We start from the raw sequence: 19,658 nt of genomic DNA on the forward strand, positions 1-19,658 counted from the left end.
AGCTGGGCTCCTGCCTCCCCCTTCCTCACCCCCCAGGCCTTCACCTCAGACTTCCCCCCACTCCTCCCCCCTCACCAATTGATCAATCTCGGGCTGGCTTTCTTTCTGCAGGGATGGCGCTGCCCAATGGCCATGGGGGTGATTGCAGAGGGGGTTCCTGGAGAGCCATCAAGGGTAGACTCCCTGCTTTCAAGGGGGAAAATCTGAACCTCTTGCACTGTGGACAACTGCCAGGGAACCACTGCTGAGGGCCTGTCTCAACCGCAGTTGTAAGAAAGGGAGAGATCTCTGATAAAGAAATACACTGCAGTCTTTTGTTTAGTTACCAAGCATGCCACCAGCGATCACCAGGAAAAACTATCTCCTTCCTTCACCCCGGGGACCTCTATTTGTTAAATAAGCAAATTTGCATAAGACTTTGCCCAAACAGGTGTTGAGTGATTATCAATTTTAAGACATTCCACACTTGCACAGAGAAGGAATAACATGATTATACTAAACATTGCTGGTGTATCCCCTAGGAGCCACAAGATGGAGCTCTAGACTAAAAAATTCCCACATCCCCTCCGTTTTGATTTTATTTTGAATAAGTGAGCCACTGCCAGTTCTAGACTCCTGGATTACTGTGATGTTAAAAGGCCTGCCTTGGACTCGTATTGAAATCATTCTATCATTTTTGAGATTTTATCCCATTATAGCTTTTCCCACTCTTTTGTTGACTATCAGGGCTACTTCATTTCTTCTATGGGATTCTTGCCCACAATAGTAGATATGATAATTGTCTGAATTGAATTCACCCATTTCTGTCCATTTTAGTTGACTGACTCCCAGGATGTCAATGTTTATTCTTAACATCTCCTGTTTGAGCTTCCCAAGGTTCATAGATTTTACATTACAGGTTCCTATGTGGTATTCTTTGCACCATTAAACTTTCCTTTCACTTCCAGGCACGTCCATAGCTGAGCATCCTTTCGGCTTTGGCCCAACCACTTCATTAGCTCCGGAATTTATTTATTTATTTATTTATTTATTTATTTATTTATTTATTTATTTATTTATTCGATTTTTACCCCGCCCCTCTAGACAACGTCTACTCGGGGCGGCTTACATCAGTTAAAACAAGTTAAAAAACATATAAAATGCATTTATACTAAATTAGTACTAAACAAAAGGTTTCCAAGATGGTGGTATACAAAAAAAAAAAAAGATAGAGAAAGAGAAAAGGAAAATGACTTAATTGACTGGGGGGTAAGCCTGTTTAAACAACCACGTTTTTAATTGGCTTTATGGCCCTTATATGCCGCCCATTTAGACACAGACCCATTTAGACACAGTCTATTCTGGGCAGCTCACAAAACAGTTTCTCCAGTGCACATGAGTGGCTAAGGTATGGGCTGAAGGTAACAGTGAATAGTGTACAGTCATTTTCTCTTCTTGGTCTGTTTTGCTGTAGAATGCTTCCGGGTACCCCTCTTGTCTGATCATCTTTCTCATTTACTTTGGCTATTTCAACACATCCGGTTTGCTGCACATCCAACGGAATGTTGTTCTACACCTGGCTGAAATGGCTCTGAATTCATTGTCCAAATAAGCACAATCTCCTCCATCACCAAGAACCTCCAACATTGCAATGTCTCCATTTAGCCATGTCCAGGGCTGACCTGGGGATCTTCTGAGGCCAATCCAGAAGGCGTCCTTCCCTTTGAGAAGGTGTATAAAATCCGTTTCTTCCTTTGTAATCCTTGCCAAGGAAGCATTATGGGAAAAGCAGAAGTCCTGGCTGGAAGTCCAGTTTTTTTCTCCCTCTGAAAAGTAATAGCACTTTCCTTGATACCAAAACCAATGAGTTGGACATGGTGGAGTGTGGCATGGATGGGGAACTTCACCACCGGATGGCTTCTTATGTAGATAGAAAAGTACAACAAAGATGATGCACAGGACAAGACAAAGAACTGAAAATCCAAATGCCATCTTCTTGGTATACACTCCATTGCAGCTGGTTTCCCCCTGTCCGTTTCTTTTCTTGGTGTTTCTTGATATCATTGAGTTGTTCTTCCAGGTTTCTGAAGCGCAGTTCCTCCTGATCCCTGTTCTTGTTCAGATAGACATCAAGGACTATCTCCTTGTTTCCTTCATAATCACTGGAGAGCCAGCGGGAGGGCTTGAAATCAGACATATTTCCTGAAAGACCTTTCTGTCCTTTAGTAAGATGCCGGGCTACACATTTCTGGAGGCTTTTTATTTGTTTGTTTGCCACACACATAGGGAATAAACCACACTTGTAGAGCTTCTGATCTTGACTCACCGTCCCCGTCGCCAGACTCGACACGCAAGGGAATTATTTGTACTTGTCCTCCGCTCTTCCTCAGTAGCATGTTGGATGCCTTCCGACCTAAGGGACCCATCTTCCAGCATCATATCTTTTAGCCTTTTGTTTCTGTTCATGGGGTTTCCTTGGCAAAGATACTGGAGTGGCTTGCCAGTTCCTGCTCCAGGTGGATCGCATTTAGTCAGAACTCTCCACGATGACCTGTCCATATCGGGTGTCCCTGCATGGCATAGCTTATAGCTTCTCTGAATTACTCAAGCCCCTTCACCACAAGGCAGAAATCCATGAAGGGGTGCTCATATCTGGCTGCTGCCATCAAAACCCAAAGAAGGGACAGCCTTCAGATATATAACCCCCGTTCTTCTAGATCTACTAGCTATTGAAATAGTGCCATACCTTCCCCTGCTGGTTACCACTTGGACGATACAGTATTAATTCCCTACACGAGGTGACAGGATCTCAGTCTCAGATAACAAATGTTTGTCTTGTTAAAGTGCAGTGTGAGAATAAATAGTGTAGACAGGTAAATGCTATTAATCTGATATAAAATAGTCAATACGTTGGGTGTATATAATTTATTTTAAAAGGCAGTGATATAATTTCACAGTTAATTCATCAGTTCTGGTTGATGGAATAATTTTAAATAGGTTTGATCAATTAAAAAATTTGAAGTTCTATTTATAGTTTTAATGGGAGAATAGTTCAGTTATCATCTAACTTTCAGGTTAATGTACATCTCCCCCCACGCCCTCAAGGGATAGCAAAGCAGAAACAGTACTCAACTGGATGTAAGCTTGCATATCCAAGTTGGATTTTATAAGATGGATGTGTTAGGTAGGTTAATTCATCAGATTTAAATTAAAATTTAAACCATTCCATCTCTTACATAGAACTTCCTACCTCCTCTACAATCCATTCATGAACCCTTAAGCAACACTTCTTATAACCAGCAATTAACAAACCAACTGAAGTCCCCGTGCAGCCGGCAGTTCCAGCAGTTTTCCTTGGCAACTATCAAAAATGTTAGTGCCAGTCAATTTCACTACCTCTTCCGAACCACAACTATGTCAATATTAGTTCCTGTTAGTTACTGTGTCACTAAGAGATCATGATTTGTGTGACCCAAGGGCCATTTATGCACTAGATTTATCAGCAGCAGTGGCTCTGGGGCAGGGAGGACCAGAAGTATCGAACTTCACTTCCTCTTTCCTCGCCATCTTGAGACAGTCATTCTTTCGTGTCCGCACAATGTTCCAAATATATCCAAACCAGAATCTCTTGCCATCCCTCTCTGTGATAAGCAGTGTGTCAAGAAATCCCAGAAAAGTTTTGGGTGTCCTATTCATTTTTACATCTCATTATGTTTTTAAAAGAAAATGCCCTGTAAATCTTGTTCTGAGTACAGATAGTAATGATGTTAGGGCTTCGAACTGATCGTCTTCTGAGCCAGCGCCATTTTCTATAAGTGGCACTAGGATCAGCATTGTGTTGTCGGAGCCTAATCCAAAATTTAAGATGGAGATTCAAATGAGATGCTGATCTGGGTTGTTGGCAGGACCCAAAATGTCCTTTCCATTCGGAAACAGAATCTGCACAGTCCCAATAGATTACCATCTCCGTCATGAATGGATTGTTTGGTTCCCATGATTTTCTGAATGTTAATGATGTTACTGCTATCAGGTGGAATGGTGCAACCACTCTGAACATCCTGTGATGTTCTAAGAAGCACATCCAGCCCGAGGTTTTCAATCATCCCCTGAGATTCCAGTCCCTATACTGGTAGAAATCAGTTTCAATTGAGGTATAAAAGTAATTAGACATAATTTAACAAAAGAAAACAAATAACAAACCATAGATAACAGAACAATAAAAAGAACCAATTGTCCACCATGTTAAAAAAAGAAGTAAGGTGTTTATTTTATTTTGCACTCCTCTTTCATCTCTTTTTTCTCTCTATTAGGTGATGAACAGGACAACAGGAATTTTATGGAGCCAGTTGTTCTTTCAGTGGAAAAAAAAGCACCAAGTCTGAAGGACCAATTTTTTTGGCACAATTAAAAGAAAAGCAAGATGAGAAGCCAGGAAAAAAGAGAGATAAAGAAATCTGCAGTTTCTCCTGCTATTGATGTTCATACACTTCTGATTACCTGAAAAAATCAACAGGGAAAATGAAGTAGAAAAGGTTCCCTGGCCAGATAAGCATTCAAGGGAACCTCAGATGACAATAGATTTGACATAATCCATTCAGACAAGAAACAATGTCAATACATAAAATAAGGAAAAAGCATCACAATGCACAGTGATTGTACTTCACATGAAAACCCTCTGAGAGGTGAGAGAAAGTACAAATGCCTAGAGTGTGGAAAGAGCTTCTTTGAGAAAAATCACCTACATTCCCATCAAAAAATTCACACAGATAAAAAACCATACAAATGCATGGAATGTGCAAAGAGCTTCAGTAAGAGCAGTGGCCTGAGATCCCATCAAAGAACTCACACAGGTGAGAAACCATATACATGCGTGGAATGTGGGAAATGCTTCAGTCAGAGCAGTTCCCTTCGATCTCATCAAAGAACTCACACTGGGGAGAAACCATATAAATGCATGGAATGTGGAAAGAGCTTCAGTCGTAGCAATGCCCTTAGATCTCATCAACGAACCCACACAGGTGACAAACCGTATGAATGTATGGAATGTCAGAAGAGCTTCAGTCGGAGCGATGCCCTGAGTTCCCACCAAAGAACTCACACTGGAGAGAAACCATTTAAATGCTTGGAATGTGGAAAGAGCTTCTATCATAGCAATTCCCTTAGATCTCATCAAAGCACTCACAAAGCAGAGAAATCATATAAATGCATGGAATGTGGAAAGAGCTTCAGTCAGGGCAGTCACCTGACTTCCCATGAAAGAACTCACACTGGGGAGAAACCATATAAATGCATGGAATGTGGGAAGAGCTTCAGTCACGGCGGTTCCCTGAGTTCCCATCAAAGAACTCACACTGGGGAGAAACCATTTAAATGCATGGAATGTGGAAAGACCTTCAGTCACAGCAGTTCCCTGAGTTCCCATCGACGAACTCACACAGGTGAGAAACCATATGAATGCATAGATTGTGGGAAGAGCTTCAGTCGGAGCGATGCTCTGAGTTCCCATCAAAGAACTCACACACGGGAGAAACCATATAAATGCATAGAATATGGAAAGAGCTTCAGCTGCAGCCACAGCCTCAGTTCCCATGAAATAACTCACGTTGGTGAGAAATCATATAAATGTATGGAATGTGGAAAAAGTTTTAGTCAGAGCAGTCAGCTGAGATCACATCAAAGAACTCACACAGGGGAGAAACCATATAAATGCATGGAATGTGGAAAGAGCTTCAGTCAGAGCACTCAGCTGAGATCACATCAAAGAATTCACACTGGGGAGAAACCATATAAATGCATGGAATGTGGAAAGAGCTTCAGTCAGAGCACTCAGCTGAGATCACATCAAAGAATTCACACTGGGGAGAAACCATATAAATGCATAGAATGTGGAAAGAGCTTCAGCTGCAGCAACAGCCTCAGTTCCCATGGAAGAACTCACATTGGGGAGAAATCTTTTAAATGTATGGAATGTGGAAAAAGTTTCATTCAGAGCAGTCAGCTGAGATCACATCAAAGAACTCACACTGGGGAGAAACCATATAAATGCATGTAGTATGGAAAGTGCTTCAGTCAGAGTCAGTGACACTGTCCAACCATCTCGTCCTTTGATGTCCCCTTCTCCTCTTACCTTCACACTTTCCCAACATCAGGGTCTTTTCCCCATCAGTTTTGCAGTAATGTCCGATTGGATGGCTTATGCATTACACAAAGACCTGGCAAAATAAATCCGCAGTCTGTTTCATACACTGCAAACTGGATATTTACATAGAAACACACTACTAAACTAGTAGAGAAAGTTTCATTATTGTAGGTATAAATTACCAAATAACATGTAGAATTGAAAGGGGCAGAGCTTGGGTGACCCCTCCCCCTTGGTGGCCCTCCTGGAGCAGAGCCTGAGGGGTTGGAGCCCGAGGACTCCCCACATGGCCAGGGCCAGCGCCCTCCCCATGGAAAGAAAGTGAGCCCTGAAGCGATGTGTATTGAGCACTTCAAAGGAAGTTTTTGACCGCTGTAAGAGACAGGTGGACCTTGGAATGAGGAGATGCCCAGAGGGTTTGATTTGGGGGTGGTGGTGGAGGATGGGTATTTATTGAATGTGTGCCTTGTGTATGTCATGTCGCCTTTGGAGTAAAGGACTCTATCTGGAAGCAGTTGTCATGTCTGGACCCACAACATAACACTGGCGATGAAGGTGGGGTTTTGCTTGCCTGCAGAGGGACTGTATATTGGACTGAAATTCCCTGTCAGTGGGCTAAGCATTGGAGAAATGAAGGATGAGCTGTGGACATGGCTACGTGTTGATAGGGGGAGCCTTTTGACCCAGCTGTTGCAGACAGGGGAGGGGGAAAACATGCCTGTCAAGGTTTGAGTTTTACCTTGCTGCCCAGAGACTCTGAGAGCTCCATTTCTCAATCAATTCGGTAACCTTTATTGGCACAGGAAACTTTAAAAAAAAACTTGAAAAAATCCTTATACTGGGAAATTAATAGCAAATAGAGATACACATAATGGTAGTTACACGGCTAAAAAAAACAACAGTAAAAAAACACAATAGGAGATACTTTGGAGTAGTCTAGTTAATTTTTAGAGCCCTGGGCGGAGAGAACCTTTGTAAGAAACTTGGCTACTAAGGCTGTTATTTTTTGTGAATAGTCATTAAGGAGGAAACCTGTGAGTAACTGAGGAGGGCCAGAGAAATTTGAAATTATTGAACCTAATAGACAAGCACGCATATCTTTAAACTCAGGGCAGTGACAAAGGATGTGTGTGACTGAATCTGGTTCTAAACTGCAGAAATTGCAAATTCTTTGTTCAAAAGGTACCCGGGTATATCGTCCTTCAAGCACCTCTGAAGGGAAGATATTCAGTCGGGCTAACATAAAGGCCCTCCTAATAGAGGGGTTCAGCAAGCACTGGAAGTAAGAATATCCATAACCAAAAGAGGGAAAAATACCGAAATGAATTGGGGAGCATGTCTGATTCATGTTAGAAACTAACTGAAGGTACTCAGACTCCCATAGTCTCTCCTTGATAAGGGAGAGTGGTTGATTAAAATTACTGTTAAATAGAGAGTTTGAGGATAAGCCAATGGTCATGAGTTTGGATTCACATTGTGAAAACCATACAGATTGGTAAGTATCTTTGAGAAGGTGAACAAGGAGAGCATCTGAGTTTATTTTAAAAAAGAGGTGCAGCCAGAATTTGAAAGTAAGAGCCCACGCCGTCATTGAAGGAAGATGCAGGCCTAGCTCTAGGGCTATAGTAGATAATTTGATTGAATTGGGAATCCCTAGAATCCGTCTATAGAAAGTAGCAGCTAGTAAATCAACTTTATTGTCCATGGCATTGATCCAGATTGGGACGCCATAGAGTAGGCGATTAATCAGTTTAGCCTGAAAAATATGAGTGGATGCTGGAACAAACTGATTCCCAGAATTATGATGGAATGTATTTATTGCTCCGAGAAGATGTGAGACAGAAGCTATCGCCAGGTTTCTATGTGTATTCCACTTGAGTTGGAAGTGGAATGATATGCCTAGGTATTTAAAGGTTCTGACTTGTTCAATGGTCTGATTGTTGATTTTCCACTGAAGAGGCTTCCAAGATTTTGAGAATACCATAATTTGGGTTTTCTCTGCATTGATAACAAGATCGTTGCGAGAACAATATGAATGAAACAAGAAAAGAAGTTGTCTTAAGCCCGAGCTGGATATAGAAAGAAGGACAGCATCATCCGCGTATAATAGAAGGGGTACTGACGCCTTATTTAAAAATGGGGCAGATTTTTCAGCTGGTGACAACTGAGGGCGTAAATCTGCTAAAAAAAAGATTAAATAAAAACGGGGCTAAAATACAGCCTTGCCTCACTCCTCTGGTGACTGGAATCTTCTCGGTGACAGAGCCGCAACAATCATAGCGAACTTGGCAAGAGTTGGCAAAATGTAATTTACGAATTAAGAAAAGTAGACATGGGGGAATTCCCCATGTGGCTAACTTTTCCCACAGAATAAGTCTATTGACAGAATCAAAGGCAGCTTTCAAATCGATGAAAGCCACATACAGGTTTCTCTTGAATTGGTGTGCATACTTCTCTGCCAAAAATGAAAGAGTTAATACGTGATCTAATGTTGAGCTACCCGAATGAAAGCCAATTTGTTCGTGTCCTGGAAGGTTCACAGAAGAAGACCAAGTAGCAAGGTGAGCTAAGAGATGTTTACTGTACAGCTTTCCGATTGCCGAGAGCAAGCTTATTGGTCTGTAATTACCCGGGTTAGAGGGGTCACCTTTTTTAAAAATGGGAACTAAAATAGAGGTGAGCCAGTCTTCTGGGATTATCCCATGTTTGTCAATTAGAGTGAACAGATTAGCTAGGGGGTCAGCCCACCATTGGGCATTATTAATTAGAAGGTCATTGGAAATCCCATCTGGACCTGGGGATTTCCCACGTTTCAGAGAGTGGATCAGCTTTATAACCTCATCCCTGGAAACTGGTGGCCAGGGAGGGAGATCAGAGGGAAGGTTTCTTAGTGTTAGGACTGGGTCTTGGGAGGAGAATATTTTAGAGTAATAGGTTGTCCCATCAAGAGGGGAGATAAGTAAAGGACTCTTATGGGGCTCTTTCAGGAAGGATTGTGCAACCAATGACCAGAACAGTTTACTATTTTTTGATGTAATAGCCTCCAGGAGCTGGGACCAATTCCGCAGGCCAAAGTTATGCCTCTTGACATCAATGAGCTGGCACCATGTACTTCTCATCCAACCGTAAAGGGCCTTGGTCTCAGGAGTGTTATAGGATTGGAATGAGAGGAATAGGCGGTGAACTAGACGTTTGGTGGTTCGACACTCAGCATCAAACCAGGTGTGACGGATAGCCTTGTTTTTAAATACAGTTGCAGAGCTAAGTAGTTCTGCCAGAGTATGGGTGATCTGCTGATAGGATAAATCAGCCAGAGGTGGCGACGTGGTTGATTGAATTGTTTATTTTAAAAGGATCGTATCATGTCTAAAAGCCCATTGATCAAAGGCTAAATTGATCCTAGGGGACCATTTGGGCCAGAGCTTGGGGTGGCAAGATGAACTACCGTTGGGCGCATGAGTGGGGGAGATAGAAATTTTTATTGATAGTGGAAGGTGATCACTATCTACGCGAGCACCAATGGAAAAATCACTACATCTGGTTAGAAGCTCGGGCGATTCTAGAATATAATCCACAACACTGGCACCAAAGGAGGAAAGAAAGGTGAAATTGTCAGCATGAAGGTATCAAGAGGAGCCATTGAAAATATGGAGATTATAGACAGAGCAGAGATTTGCTATGAAGCGGGCATTCTCATTAAAGGAAATGTCTTTGGATCTTCTGTCCGAGCAAAGCCAGGCAGGAGCCATTTCGTCGAGCTCCCATTTAAGAAATTTAGTCAGTTTGATGTTATTGGGGCCTAATCTAGAGTTGAAATCTCCAGTTATTACAATGGAGATTGATGGATAAGAGACCAACACAGAGTCTAACAGCATCGTCAGTTCCATCCAGCTGACTGAAGCAGCCGGCCCTCTGTGAGGTATATAAACGTTTACCAAAAGTATAGATGACTCACCACCTTCTAGGATAAAAGGTTGAATATAGCAAGATTTAGACGGAAAAGGGGTAATAGTAAATTGTGAAAAGGGTTGAATAAAACAGCAAAGGCCAGCACGGTGGCGACCCTTTTTCTGAGATTTGAAAGCAGGAACATAAAATGAGGTGAGACAGGAGATATATGGGGCATTCAGGACCCAGGTTTCTTGCAAACAAATAATATCATATTGTGTCAGAAAGTTGACAAAATCCGGGTCCGACGACTTGCTCTCCCAACCAGTGATGTTCCATGACAAGAGTCTCACATTAAACAAAGAGGTTGAAGGAGAGGAGGAAGCTGTCAGTCATTCAGGGTAATCAACAGGGTCCGAATCCTCTGCAGAGCATTGGAGGATGCATCCATTAGTTGGCCTAGGTTGAGCTGGAGGCATCGATTCTGAATTGATATTAGGTGGGTCGTACGGGCAGGCCTGACTGCTACTAATAGGAACTGTCTGGGTAGATGGAAGAGATGAAGAAGAGTTTTGTTTTGCAACAGTACAGTCATAGAACAGCGGAGGCACTATTTGGGCCTGGGAATCTACAAGGGTAAATGCTCCTCCCCGCGAGCCTTTGTCAATGATATAGGAGAAAGCACTGGTTGATGAGTCCTGGCTGTTATAGAATTAGCAGGGGAGCATTCCATCCCTAAGCAGTTCAATTCCCTAGTGTCCTAGTTGTTTGACTCAGTAACAGCAAGATCATTGAAAGTAATAAGGTCCTTACATAGTACTCGAGAAAGAGGTGGATCTGTTGGGAGCTGATGTGTAGCCGCTGCTACACCTGCAGTGTCGAGAGATTTCTTAAAAGTGAAAGTGAAACTGCTTCAGCTTCTTGGCTGCAATGGTTAGGTTCAGTAGCTTTGAGAGTGATGCAAGGATCTTTGTCTTGGTGTTCCAGAGATGGAAATCAGGTGCAGAGATCCACAAGGCCACCTGGTGGTTTGATAAATTCTGGTGACTTTCTCATCACAGATTAAAGAATCTTTACTCCCCACTTTAGAAGGTAAGTAATTGGAGGGGAGATAGGGGTCTCTTTCTTTGGGGTTCCAAGAAGGTCCTTCTGTATTAGTAGCCAATTGGAAGATTGTCTGTAATTGTGCCTCTATGAGACTGAGACGCTCTAACAGCAAGATTAAACTCTCAGCTGAAATAAAGCTTACCTCGCTGAGGAGCTCAGCAGCAAAACAGCTGGATTTGGCATAAGGGACTTTAGCGCAATCCTCATTTAAGTGTATCTTTCTGGTGGATTTCTTCGTTGTGCCCAAATCATCAGCATTAGTATCCCTGATTTGGCAATTACAAGGGAGTGAACAATGAAAATTTTCACAAAAGAGGGGAGGAATTGAAACAGGGTTACTATCCATTAACACCGGGTTCTTGCTAGGCTCATTATCAGCACCCACACCGTCCTTGGGAAAAAGGAATGACTCCAATTTTAGTTGTTTTCTTTTCTTCGCCGACAACTCCTCTCTGGGGCTTCTGTGCAGATATCTTTTCATGCCAGGTTTTTCCGTCTTGGAAGGTGGTGGAGTTAGCATTATGAGAGCATCTTCATTCCTTCAAGTCACCGGCAACCCACGCTCCCTCTCCTCCGGTCCTCCCTTGTCTCTCCCAAAGCTGCTCTCCGGCCACCCCTCCTTTGCTTCCTCGGAAAGAGCTGGTCCAGAGATTTTGAAGCCAAAAAAACCTTTAAGAACTGTCCAAAACCAAAAATGTTAAAAACTATCTAAAAGCTGAAGTGATAAAAGCTATTTAAAGCTGTTTGTAAAAAGATTACAAGGTTAAAAAATGTATTAAACTAAAATAAAGAGGCAGCCAGGAGAAGACGCCTTATCAGCTTGAAGCCTGTCTGCAGGCATACTATTTCTCAGTTTTTGAGATAGCGAGAGCAAGCTGCAAAGACAAGCTGTAAGACCGCTTCTCACCTCACCCCTCAGAGATTGCTTGTTGGCATGCTTTTTACAAACAAGGCTGACCAGGGGCCTGGTGAGTCAGCAGCTAATTACATTACAGCCCTTCAACAAGCGGCAAGGCATTGTAAATTCAAAGAACTCAAGGAGGCTTTGAGAGACAGGTTGGTTTGTGGCCTAAGGGATGAAAAAAAATGCAATTTCACAATTACTTGTATGGGTGGCAGTTATTATTACAAATTATAAACCTCTTTTAGGAATTTTTACTCTAGAGAAACAGACCCCACAGATTTTGTCCCCACGAATGCTGAAGTGGGCAGTTTTTTTGTCAGCTTACTCTTATGATCTGAGGCACCGCCCAGGTAAGGTGTTAGGGGTCATGCCGGTGCCCTCAGTCGATGTCCACTGCCAGATCCAGCTGTTGATCCAGCACCAGCTACCGTGTGTTAGTACTGGAAGATTTGTCTCAGCCCCCAGTGCGGGTTACCAATATAGCAGCTCACACAGCTAAGGACTGCACGGTAGCTTGTGTCCTTAATTGGGTGTGGAAGGGATGGCCAGAGGGCCGAATGATGAAAGAGTTCCAGCCATTTAGTTGTAGACAGAACAAACTCTCAGTGCACAAAGGTTGTTTGCTGTGGAGGAGTCGAGTTGTTATACCAAGCTGGTTGCAACAACAAGTGCTTCAGGCACTACATGTCGGCCACCCAGGTATAGTGCGTTTGAAGGCACTAGCCCATAGTTACGTTTGGTGGCCTAAGATGGATAAGACCCTTGAAGAACGGGTTCCTTCTTGTCGAGACCATCACCAGCGCAGGCTCCCTTGGTCCCAACTCCACATTTAAACCACTGAAGAATTGATGCCTTTGAATTGTGGTGCTGGAGGAGGCTCTTGAGAGTCCCCTGGACTGCAAGGAGAACAAACCTATCAATTCTAAAGGAAATTAATCCTGAGTGTTCACTGGAAGGACAGATCCTGAAGCTGAGGCTCCAATACTTTGGCCATCTCATGAGAAGAGCAGACTCCCTGGAAAAGACCCTGATGTTAGGAAAGTGTGAGAGCAAGAGGAGAAGGGGACGACAGAGGATGAGATGGTTGGACAGTGTCATCAAAGTGACCAACATGAATTTGGCCCAGCTCCGGGAGGCAGTGGAAGACAGGATGGCCTGGCATGCTCTGGTCCATGGGGTCACAAAGAGTCGGACACGACTAAATGACTAAACAAATATATAAGCTACTGAGGAAAAAAAGGAAGAACAGTCTCTTTGAGCATTGTCACAGATTTTCAAAAACGACAGGGAAATTAAAATAATAAAACCCGAAAGATGTTTTTCATCTCCTCCCCCAAACACACTCAACAAAAGAAATAAAGTTTTTTTTAAAAAAAGGAAATCAAACCCCAATCTATTCGCTTTCATAATCCAAGGTATCACTCCGATCATAAGCAATCTTCTTGGAGAAAGTAGAATTGAAATGGATAAATCTTCATTGGATAAACTCCCAATGGGTGTACGCAACTTTGGAATAGTTAGTATTGTAAGATTATTCAATAATGTTCATTTGTAACAGAGAAAACTCTGGCAGGCTTGTCCAACCTGCGGGCCGCATGCGGCCCAGGTCGCCTCGTAATGCGGCCCAGTGCAATTTTTTTATTTTAAAGAAATTCCAAAGTTTCAAGTTACACTGCTGGTGCTTGCGGCCGGAATACAGCCAGGGCACGTCACAACCATGGGGGGGGGGGGGGAGATAGGGAAGGAAGGAAGGAGTAGGAGGGGAGGGGAGAGCGGGGCTGTGTGACTGCATTGCGCCATCCGCGTCAATAGGTGGACCCCCTCCTGGCCCCATAAAGCCACCGGAGTCAAAGCTGGCAGCCTCTGTTGTCTGAGATCACAGCTGCACTTGGAGCGGGGCTGCGTAGGACGGCTAGGGCTACCCTCCATGCACGTACGCACCTCACTTATTCCTTTTGCTGGAGGGGGGAGGGAAAGGTTTGATTTCTTTGCAAAACAGGGCAGGGTCCAGGGTTGAGAGGACGTGGGCGCAGGGCTGCATAAGCCCCATAGAAGGTGTTTGCAAAACCTTGTCCTCTCCCCCCCCCGTTTGTCTTTTCCTTCTCACTGGGATCTATGGCCAGTTTTGTTTCCCAGGTTGCTTAATTGCACTGTCATTCCACCCCACCCACCCCGATAATCTAGGGCTGGTTTTTGATTTGGAAAACATCTTCCACCCCCACCCCCATATTTTAGGGGAATGCAATGCAATGCAAAAATCTGCTATGTGCAGCAGGGTTTTGTTTGACCTTGGTTTTGCTACCCTCCCCCAAAGAGGATTTTATACACACACACACACACACATACATATATAGTGGTGCCTCGCTTAACGGGTGCTCCGCATACCGACGAACTTTTTGCGATCGCAAAAGCGATCGCTTTGCGATGTTTCCTATGGGTTTTTTTGCTTTGCGATGATCAGTTCGTGGTTTCGCTTACCGATCATCGCAAAGCGATGATTTTCTAACAGCTGATCGGTGGTTCCAAAATGGCCGCCAAGTAAACAAAATGGCCACCCGCTATGTTTTCGCGCTGATTCGTCGCTTAAGAGGCAGCGAAAATGGCCGCCGTATGGAGGATCTTCACTTTAAGGTGAGTTTTTAGCCCATAGGAATGCATTAAACAGGTTTTAATGAGTTTCGATGGGCTTTTTAAAATCGCATAGGACGAAATCACTTTGCAGCTATTTTTGCTGCATGGATTAACATCGCTATGCGAGGCACCTCTCTCTCTCTCTCTCTGTGTGTATAAAATTTTATATATATATATCCAGCATGGCTTCTGAAATGTCAAAAAATAAAAACAAACACAAAAAAGAAAAATTATAGATGAAGGAAGAGTGTTCCAAGAAAAGTGGACAGATGAATACTTTTTTGTTAAGTCTAATAGTAAGGCAATTTGCTTAATTTGCAATGAAATAGCGCCAGTTTTCAAAGACTACAATTTGAAAAGGCATTACATGACAAGACATGCTGTGAAATTTGTTGTGTTTGAAGGAATGTGTTGTAAAGACAAAAATCGCTGAACTGAAAAAAAAATCATCTCAACAAAATTATTTTTTAAAAGTATGGATTCAATCAGATTCTATTGTCAAAGCCAGTTATGTGGTTGCAAACCTGATAGCCAAAAATCAAAACCATATTGCGATTGTGAGTTTATTAAGGAATGCATGGAAATTGTGGCTAATATAATTTGCCCGGATAAAAAAGGGGACTTTGCAAAAATCAGTTTGTCTCACCAGACTGTAGCCAGGCGAATTGAAGATGTAGGAAAATCCATCAAAAAGTTGTGAAGAGTAGAGCTGCTCATTTTAAATTTTATGCTATGGCGATAGACGAAAGTACAGATACAGCTTAATTGGCAATTTTTATTAGAGACATTGATGACAAATTTAATATCACTGAAGAAATGACTGCTTTAGTTCCACTGAAAGACACAACTAAAGCAAGAGATTTATATGAAGCTGTGAAAAATACATTACAGCGATTTTCTTTGTCATTTGCTAACATATCTGGCATAGCTACTGATGGTGCCCCTGCAATGATAGGTAAAAGTGATGGGCTTGCAAAATAGATAGAAGACAATGCAATTGCCTCCCAAAATTTCAGTATGATTAAATATCACTGCATAGTACACCAGGAAAATTTATGTGCAAAAGCTTTAAAGATGGCTAACGTCATGCAGATTGTCATCAAGGCTGTAAATTTCATAAGGTCCAAGGGATTGAATCATCGCCAATTCCAGGAATTCATTAAATGTATGGATGCTGAATATGGAAACATTTACTTTTCTGAAGTAAGATGGTTAAGTCGAGGGAAAATGCTGGCAAGATTTTATGATCTGAGAAATGAAATCAAGTCATTTATGGAATCTAAAACAAAATGTGTGCCAGAACTTGACGATGAAAACTGGCTCACAGATTTGGCATTTTTAGTTGACTTGACCACTCATTTAAATGAGTTAAACATGCATCTTCAAGATGAAAACCAATTGATCAGCACAATGTTTCAAACTATAACAGCGTTCGAAATGAAACTGAAACTATGGCATTCTCAAATGAAGGCAAAAAATTTGATGCATTTTAGCACATTGGCTAAACACACCTTTGTGAATATGGAAAAATATGCAGCCTTGCTTTTCAATTTGGTACAAGAATTTCAGAACAGGTTTCAAGATTTTAGAAAAAATCAGCCATCTTTTCTGACATTTGCAACTCCATTTTCAGTGGACATTAATATATACAGTGGTGCCCCGCAAGACGATGATAATGTGTTCCACTGAAATCACCATTTAGCGAAATCATCGACTTGCGAAAAGTTTCCCCATTGGAATGCATTGAAACCCGTTTAATGCATTCCAATGGGGAAATTAGTCGTCGTTGTGTGAAGATCGCCCATAGGGAAGCCATTTTAAATCGCTGTCTTCCGAAGCACCCTAGGGAAGCCATTTTGCGGAGTCGCCGATCAGCTGTTGAATTAAACTGAACAATGGCTGGCTGCCCCTGCAAGCCTCATGTTGCTGATAGCCCCTGATGGAAGGGAGCTCCTCTGTGCCCACCTGGCCCCAGTTAATGCCCACAGGACCTCCCCTCTCAACTCCGTCCGGGGGACTCCTGTGCCGCGGTGAAAGGGAGCCGGCAAAACAAAGGGAACCTCCCTCTCTCTTCCCCCAGGCAGGGGAGCCCTTGTTCAGCTCTGGAAGGGAGCTCCTGCTTGTGCATGTGGCTGGCAAAAACAAAAGGAGTTGCTAGACACGGCCCATCTAGCAATGAGGGAACCTCCCCCTCCTGAGCCCCAGGCCAGGAAACCCCTGCTCAGCACTGGAAGGGAGCTCCTGAGTGCACACGTGGCTGGCAAAAACAAAGGGCACCTCTCCCTCCACGTCCCAGCAGCCCATGCCCTGACGGTGAAAGGAATGCCCCACTGAAAGGGCAAAAACTAAGGCTAAAAGCGCCCGGGGAGATAATTCCTTCTGCTATCAGCCCGGGAAAAACCTTGCTGTCGCTAGCTTCCCCAGTAGCCCAGGTTGTCCCGGAAGCCTCTTGCGACCCCCCCACTCCCCAGATGCACCTCCAAGAGGAGGCGGGGAGCCGGCGCGCGCTTCCTGCTCGGATTTTGAGAAGCAGGCAAGAAATCCTAGACTTGCTTGCTGTGGGCAGGTAGGGAAGCAAAAGGGGCGGAGGGGAACCGGTGCACGCTGTCCCGCTTGTGTAAGGAGGTAAGGGGAAATCCTGGGCTTGCCTCATTGTGCCAGGAAACCCCGTTAGTCCACAAAGCTGCTCGCAATACCTCCCACCCCCCAGCCGCCCCCCTACTCTGCCGCCTCCGGTAATCGTCGCTTGGTGTGGGAGGGAAGCCAAGAAGAGGAGGGGAACTGGGCGTGCTCTCCTACTCTTATAGCGAAATTCCTCAATAGGAAATACTGTTTTGCGAAGCGCAATGGCAGTCACAAAACCTCATCGTTATACGAATTCATCATTTTGCGAGGCCATCGTCTTGCGAGGCACCACTGTATTACTTGCCAATTTGCAAATGGAATACATAGAGCTCCTATCTGACATTCAACTGAAAGAAAAATTTGACCATGTCTCTTTAATGGGCTTCTATAAGATATATGTTCCCAGAGAAAAACATCCTTCACTTCACAATCATGCCTTATTCATGTCATCACTATTGGAAGCACCTACATTTGTGAGCAGCTATTTTCAAGGATGAAGCACACAAGAATAAAACTAGAACCAAAATATCTGATGAGCACCGTGAGTACTCACTGAGAATTGCAATAAGTTCCATCAAAGCAAATATGGATGCATTGGTGGCTGGGAAACAATGTCAAACATTTCACTAACTTCTGTTATTTTATTTTATGTGCGGCCCTAACCAAATTATCATCTGCCAATATGGCCCGGGGAAGGTGAAAGGTTGGAAACTCCTGCTCTAAGGGGAACTTTACAGATGAATAGTGTAGTTTAGCAGTTCATCAGGCTGAAATCTTCTTAGCAAGCTTCAAAGTTCCATGTTCCTCCCGTCCTCTTCAGCAACCTTTTTTTCCCATTAGGTCTTCCAGCCTACTCCCACCTATCCTCATATATCACAATAGCTGTATAAATGTTCAGCTTGAATATAATGTCATAAATCTGCTTGCAGCAATGCCTGTAAATCTTGAAAATAATTGTGTCTGTCCTCCTCCAGCCTTCTGGACTGCATCAGTATTTCAGACCTGCATGGATAGGGAAATAGCAACCAGCTCCCCCTGCTTTCTCAGACAGCACCTCTCTTCTTTGAAATATATTTCCTCTCCTGGAAAATTATTTAGGCTATCTCAAGCCTACAGAACCTCCATCAGTGGTTATAAATGAGAGAGAACTCTCACTTTGCAACCACTTAGCTCCACCTCCCCCTTCACATTCTATGCATTTATGTGGTTTCTCCCATGTGTCCTTTGATGTGACCTAAGATTATCATTGCAACGAAAGCTCTTTCCACATTCCATGCATTTATCTAGTTTCTCCCCAGTGTGGGTCCTTTGATGTGTCCTAAGGACATCACTGTGACTAAAGCTCTTTCTATGTACATTCCATGCATTTATATGGCTTCTCCCCAGTGTGAGTCCTTTGATGTAACCTAAGGGCACCACTCTGAGTAAAACTCTTTCCACATTCCATGCATTTATGTGGTTTCTCCCCAGTGTGAATCCTTTGATTTAACTTAAGGTCACCAGTCTGACAAAAGCTCTTTCCACATTCCATGCATATATGTGGTTTCTCCCCAGTGTGGATCCTTTGATGTGCCCTAAGCTGACCACTCTGACTAAAACTCTTTCCACATTCCATGCATTTATATGGTTTCTCCCCAGTGTGAATCCTTTGATGTAACATAAGGTCACCAGTCTGACTAAAGCTCTTTCCACATTCCATGCATGTATGTGGTTTCTCCCCAGTGTCAGTCTTTTGATGTAACATAAGGGCACCACTCTGAGTAAAACTCTTTCCACATTCCATGCATTTATGTGGTTTCTCCCCAGTGTGAATCCTTTGATTTAACTTAAGGTCACCAGTCTGACAAAAGCTCTTTCCACATTCCATGCATTTATATGGTTTCTCCCCAGTGTGAATCCTTTGATGTAACTTAAGGTCACCAGTCTGACTAAAGCTCTTTCCAAATTCCATGCATTTATGTGTTTTCTCCCCAGTGTGGGTCCTTTGATGTACCCTAAGCTGACCACTCTGACTGAAACTCTTTCCACATTCCATGCATTTATATGGTTTCTCCCCAGTGTGAATCCTTTGATGTAACTTAAGGTCACCAGTCTGACTAAAGCTCTTTCCACATTCCATGCATTTATGTGTTTTCTCCCCAGTGTGAATCCTTTGATGTAACTTAAGGTCACCACTCTGAGTAAAACTCTTTCCACATTCCATGCATTTATGTGGTTTCTCCCCAGTGTGAATCCTTTGATTTAACTTAAGGTCACCAGTCTGACAAAAGCTCTTTCCACATTCCATGCATTTATATGGTTTCTCCCCAGTGTGAATCCTTTGATGTAACTTAAGGTCACCAGTCTGACTAAAGCTCTTTCCAAATTCCATGCATTTATGTGTTT

The 19,658-nt window shown here is 43.2% G+C and overlaps 1 protein-coding gene across 1 annotated transcript; it reads left to right on the forward strand.

Annotated features, from left to right (window-relative positions):
- The first annotated feature begins 4,621 nt into the window (after positions 1 to 4,621).
- LOC144587239 (uncharacterized) lies at positions 4,622 to 6,629 on the forward strand. Its single transcript, XM_078387207.1, has one exon. The coding sequence runs from the start codon at positions 4,622 to 4,624 to the stop codon at positions 6,029 to 6,031; it is 1,410 nt and encodes a 469-aa protein (XP_078243333.1). The 3' UTR covers positions 6,032 to 6,629.
- Positions 6,630 to 19,658: the final 13,029 nt, after the last annotated feature.

Source organism: Pogona vitticeps, chromosome 2 (genome assembly GCF_051106095.1).
Source record: "Pogona vitticeps strain Pit_001003342236 chromosome 2, PviZW2.1, whole genome shotgun sequence".
NCBI lineage: Eukaryota > Metazoa > Chordata > Lepidosauria > Squamata > Agamidae > Pogona > Pogona vitticeps.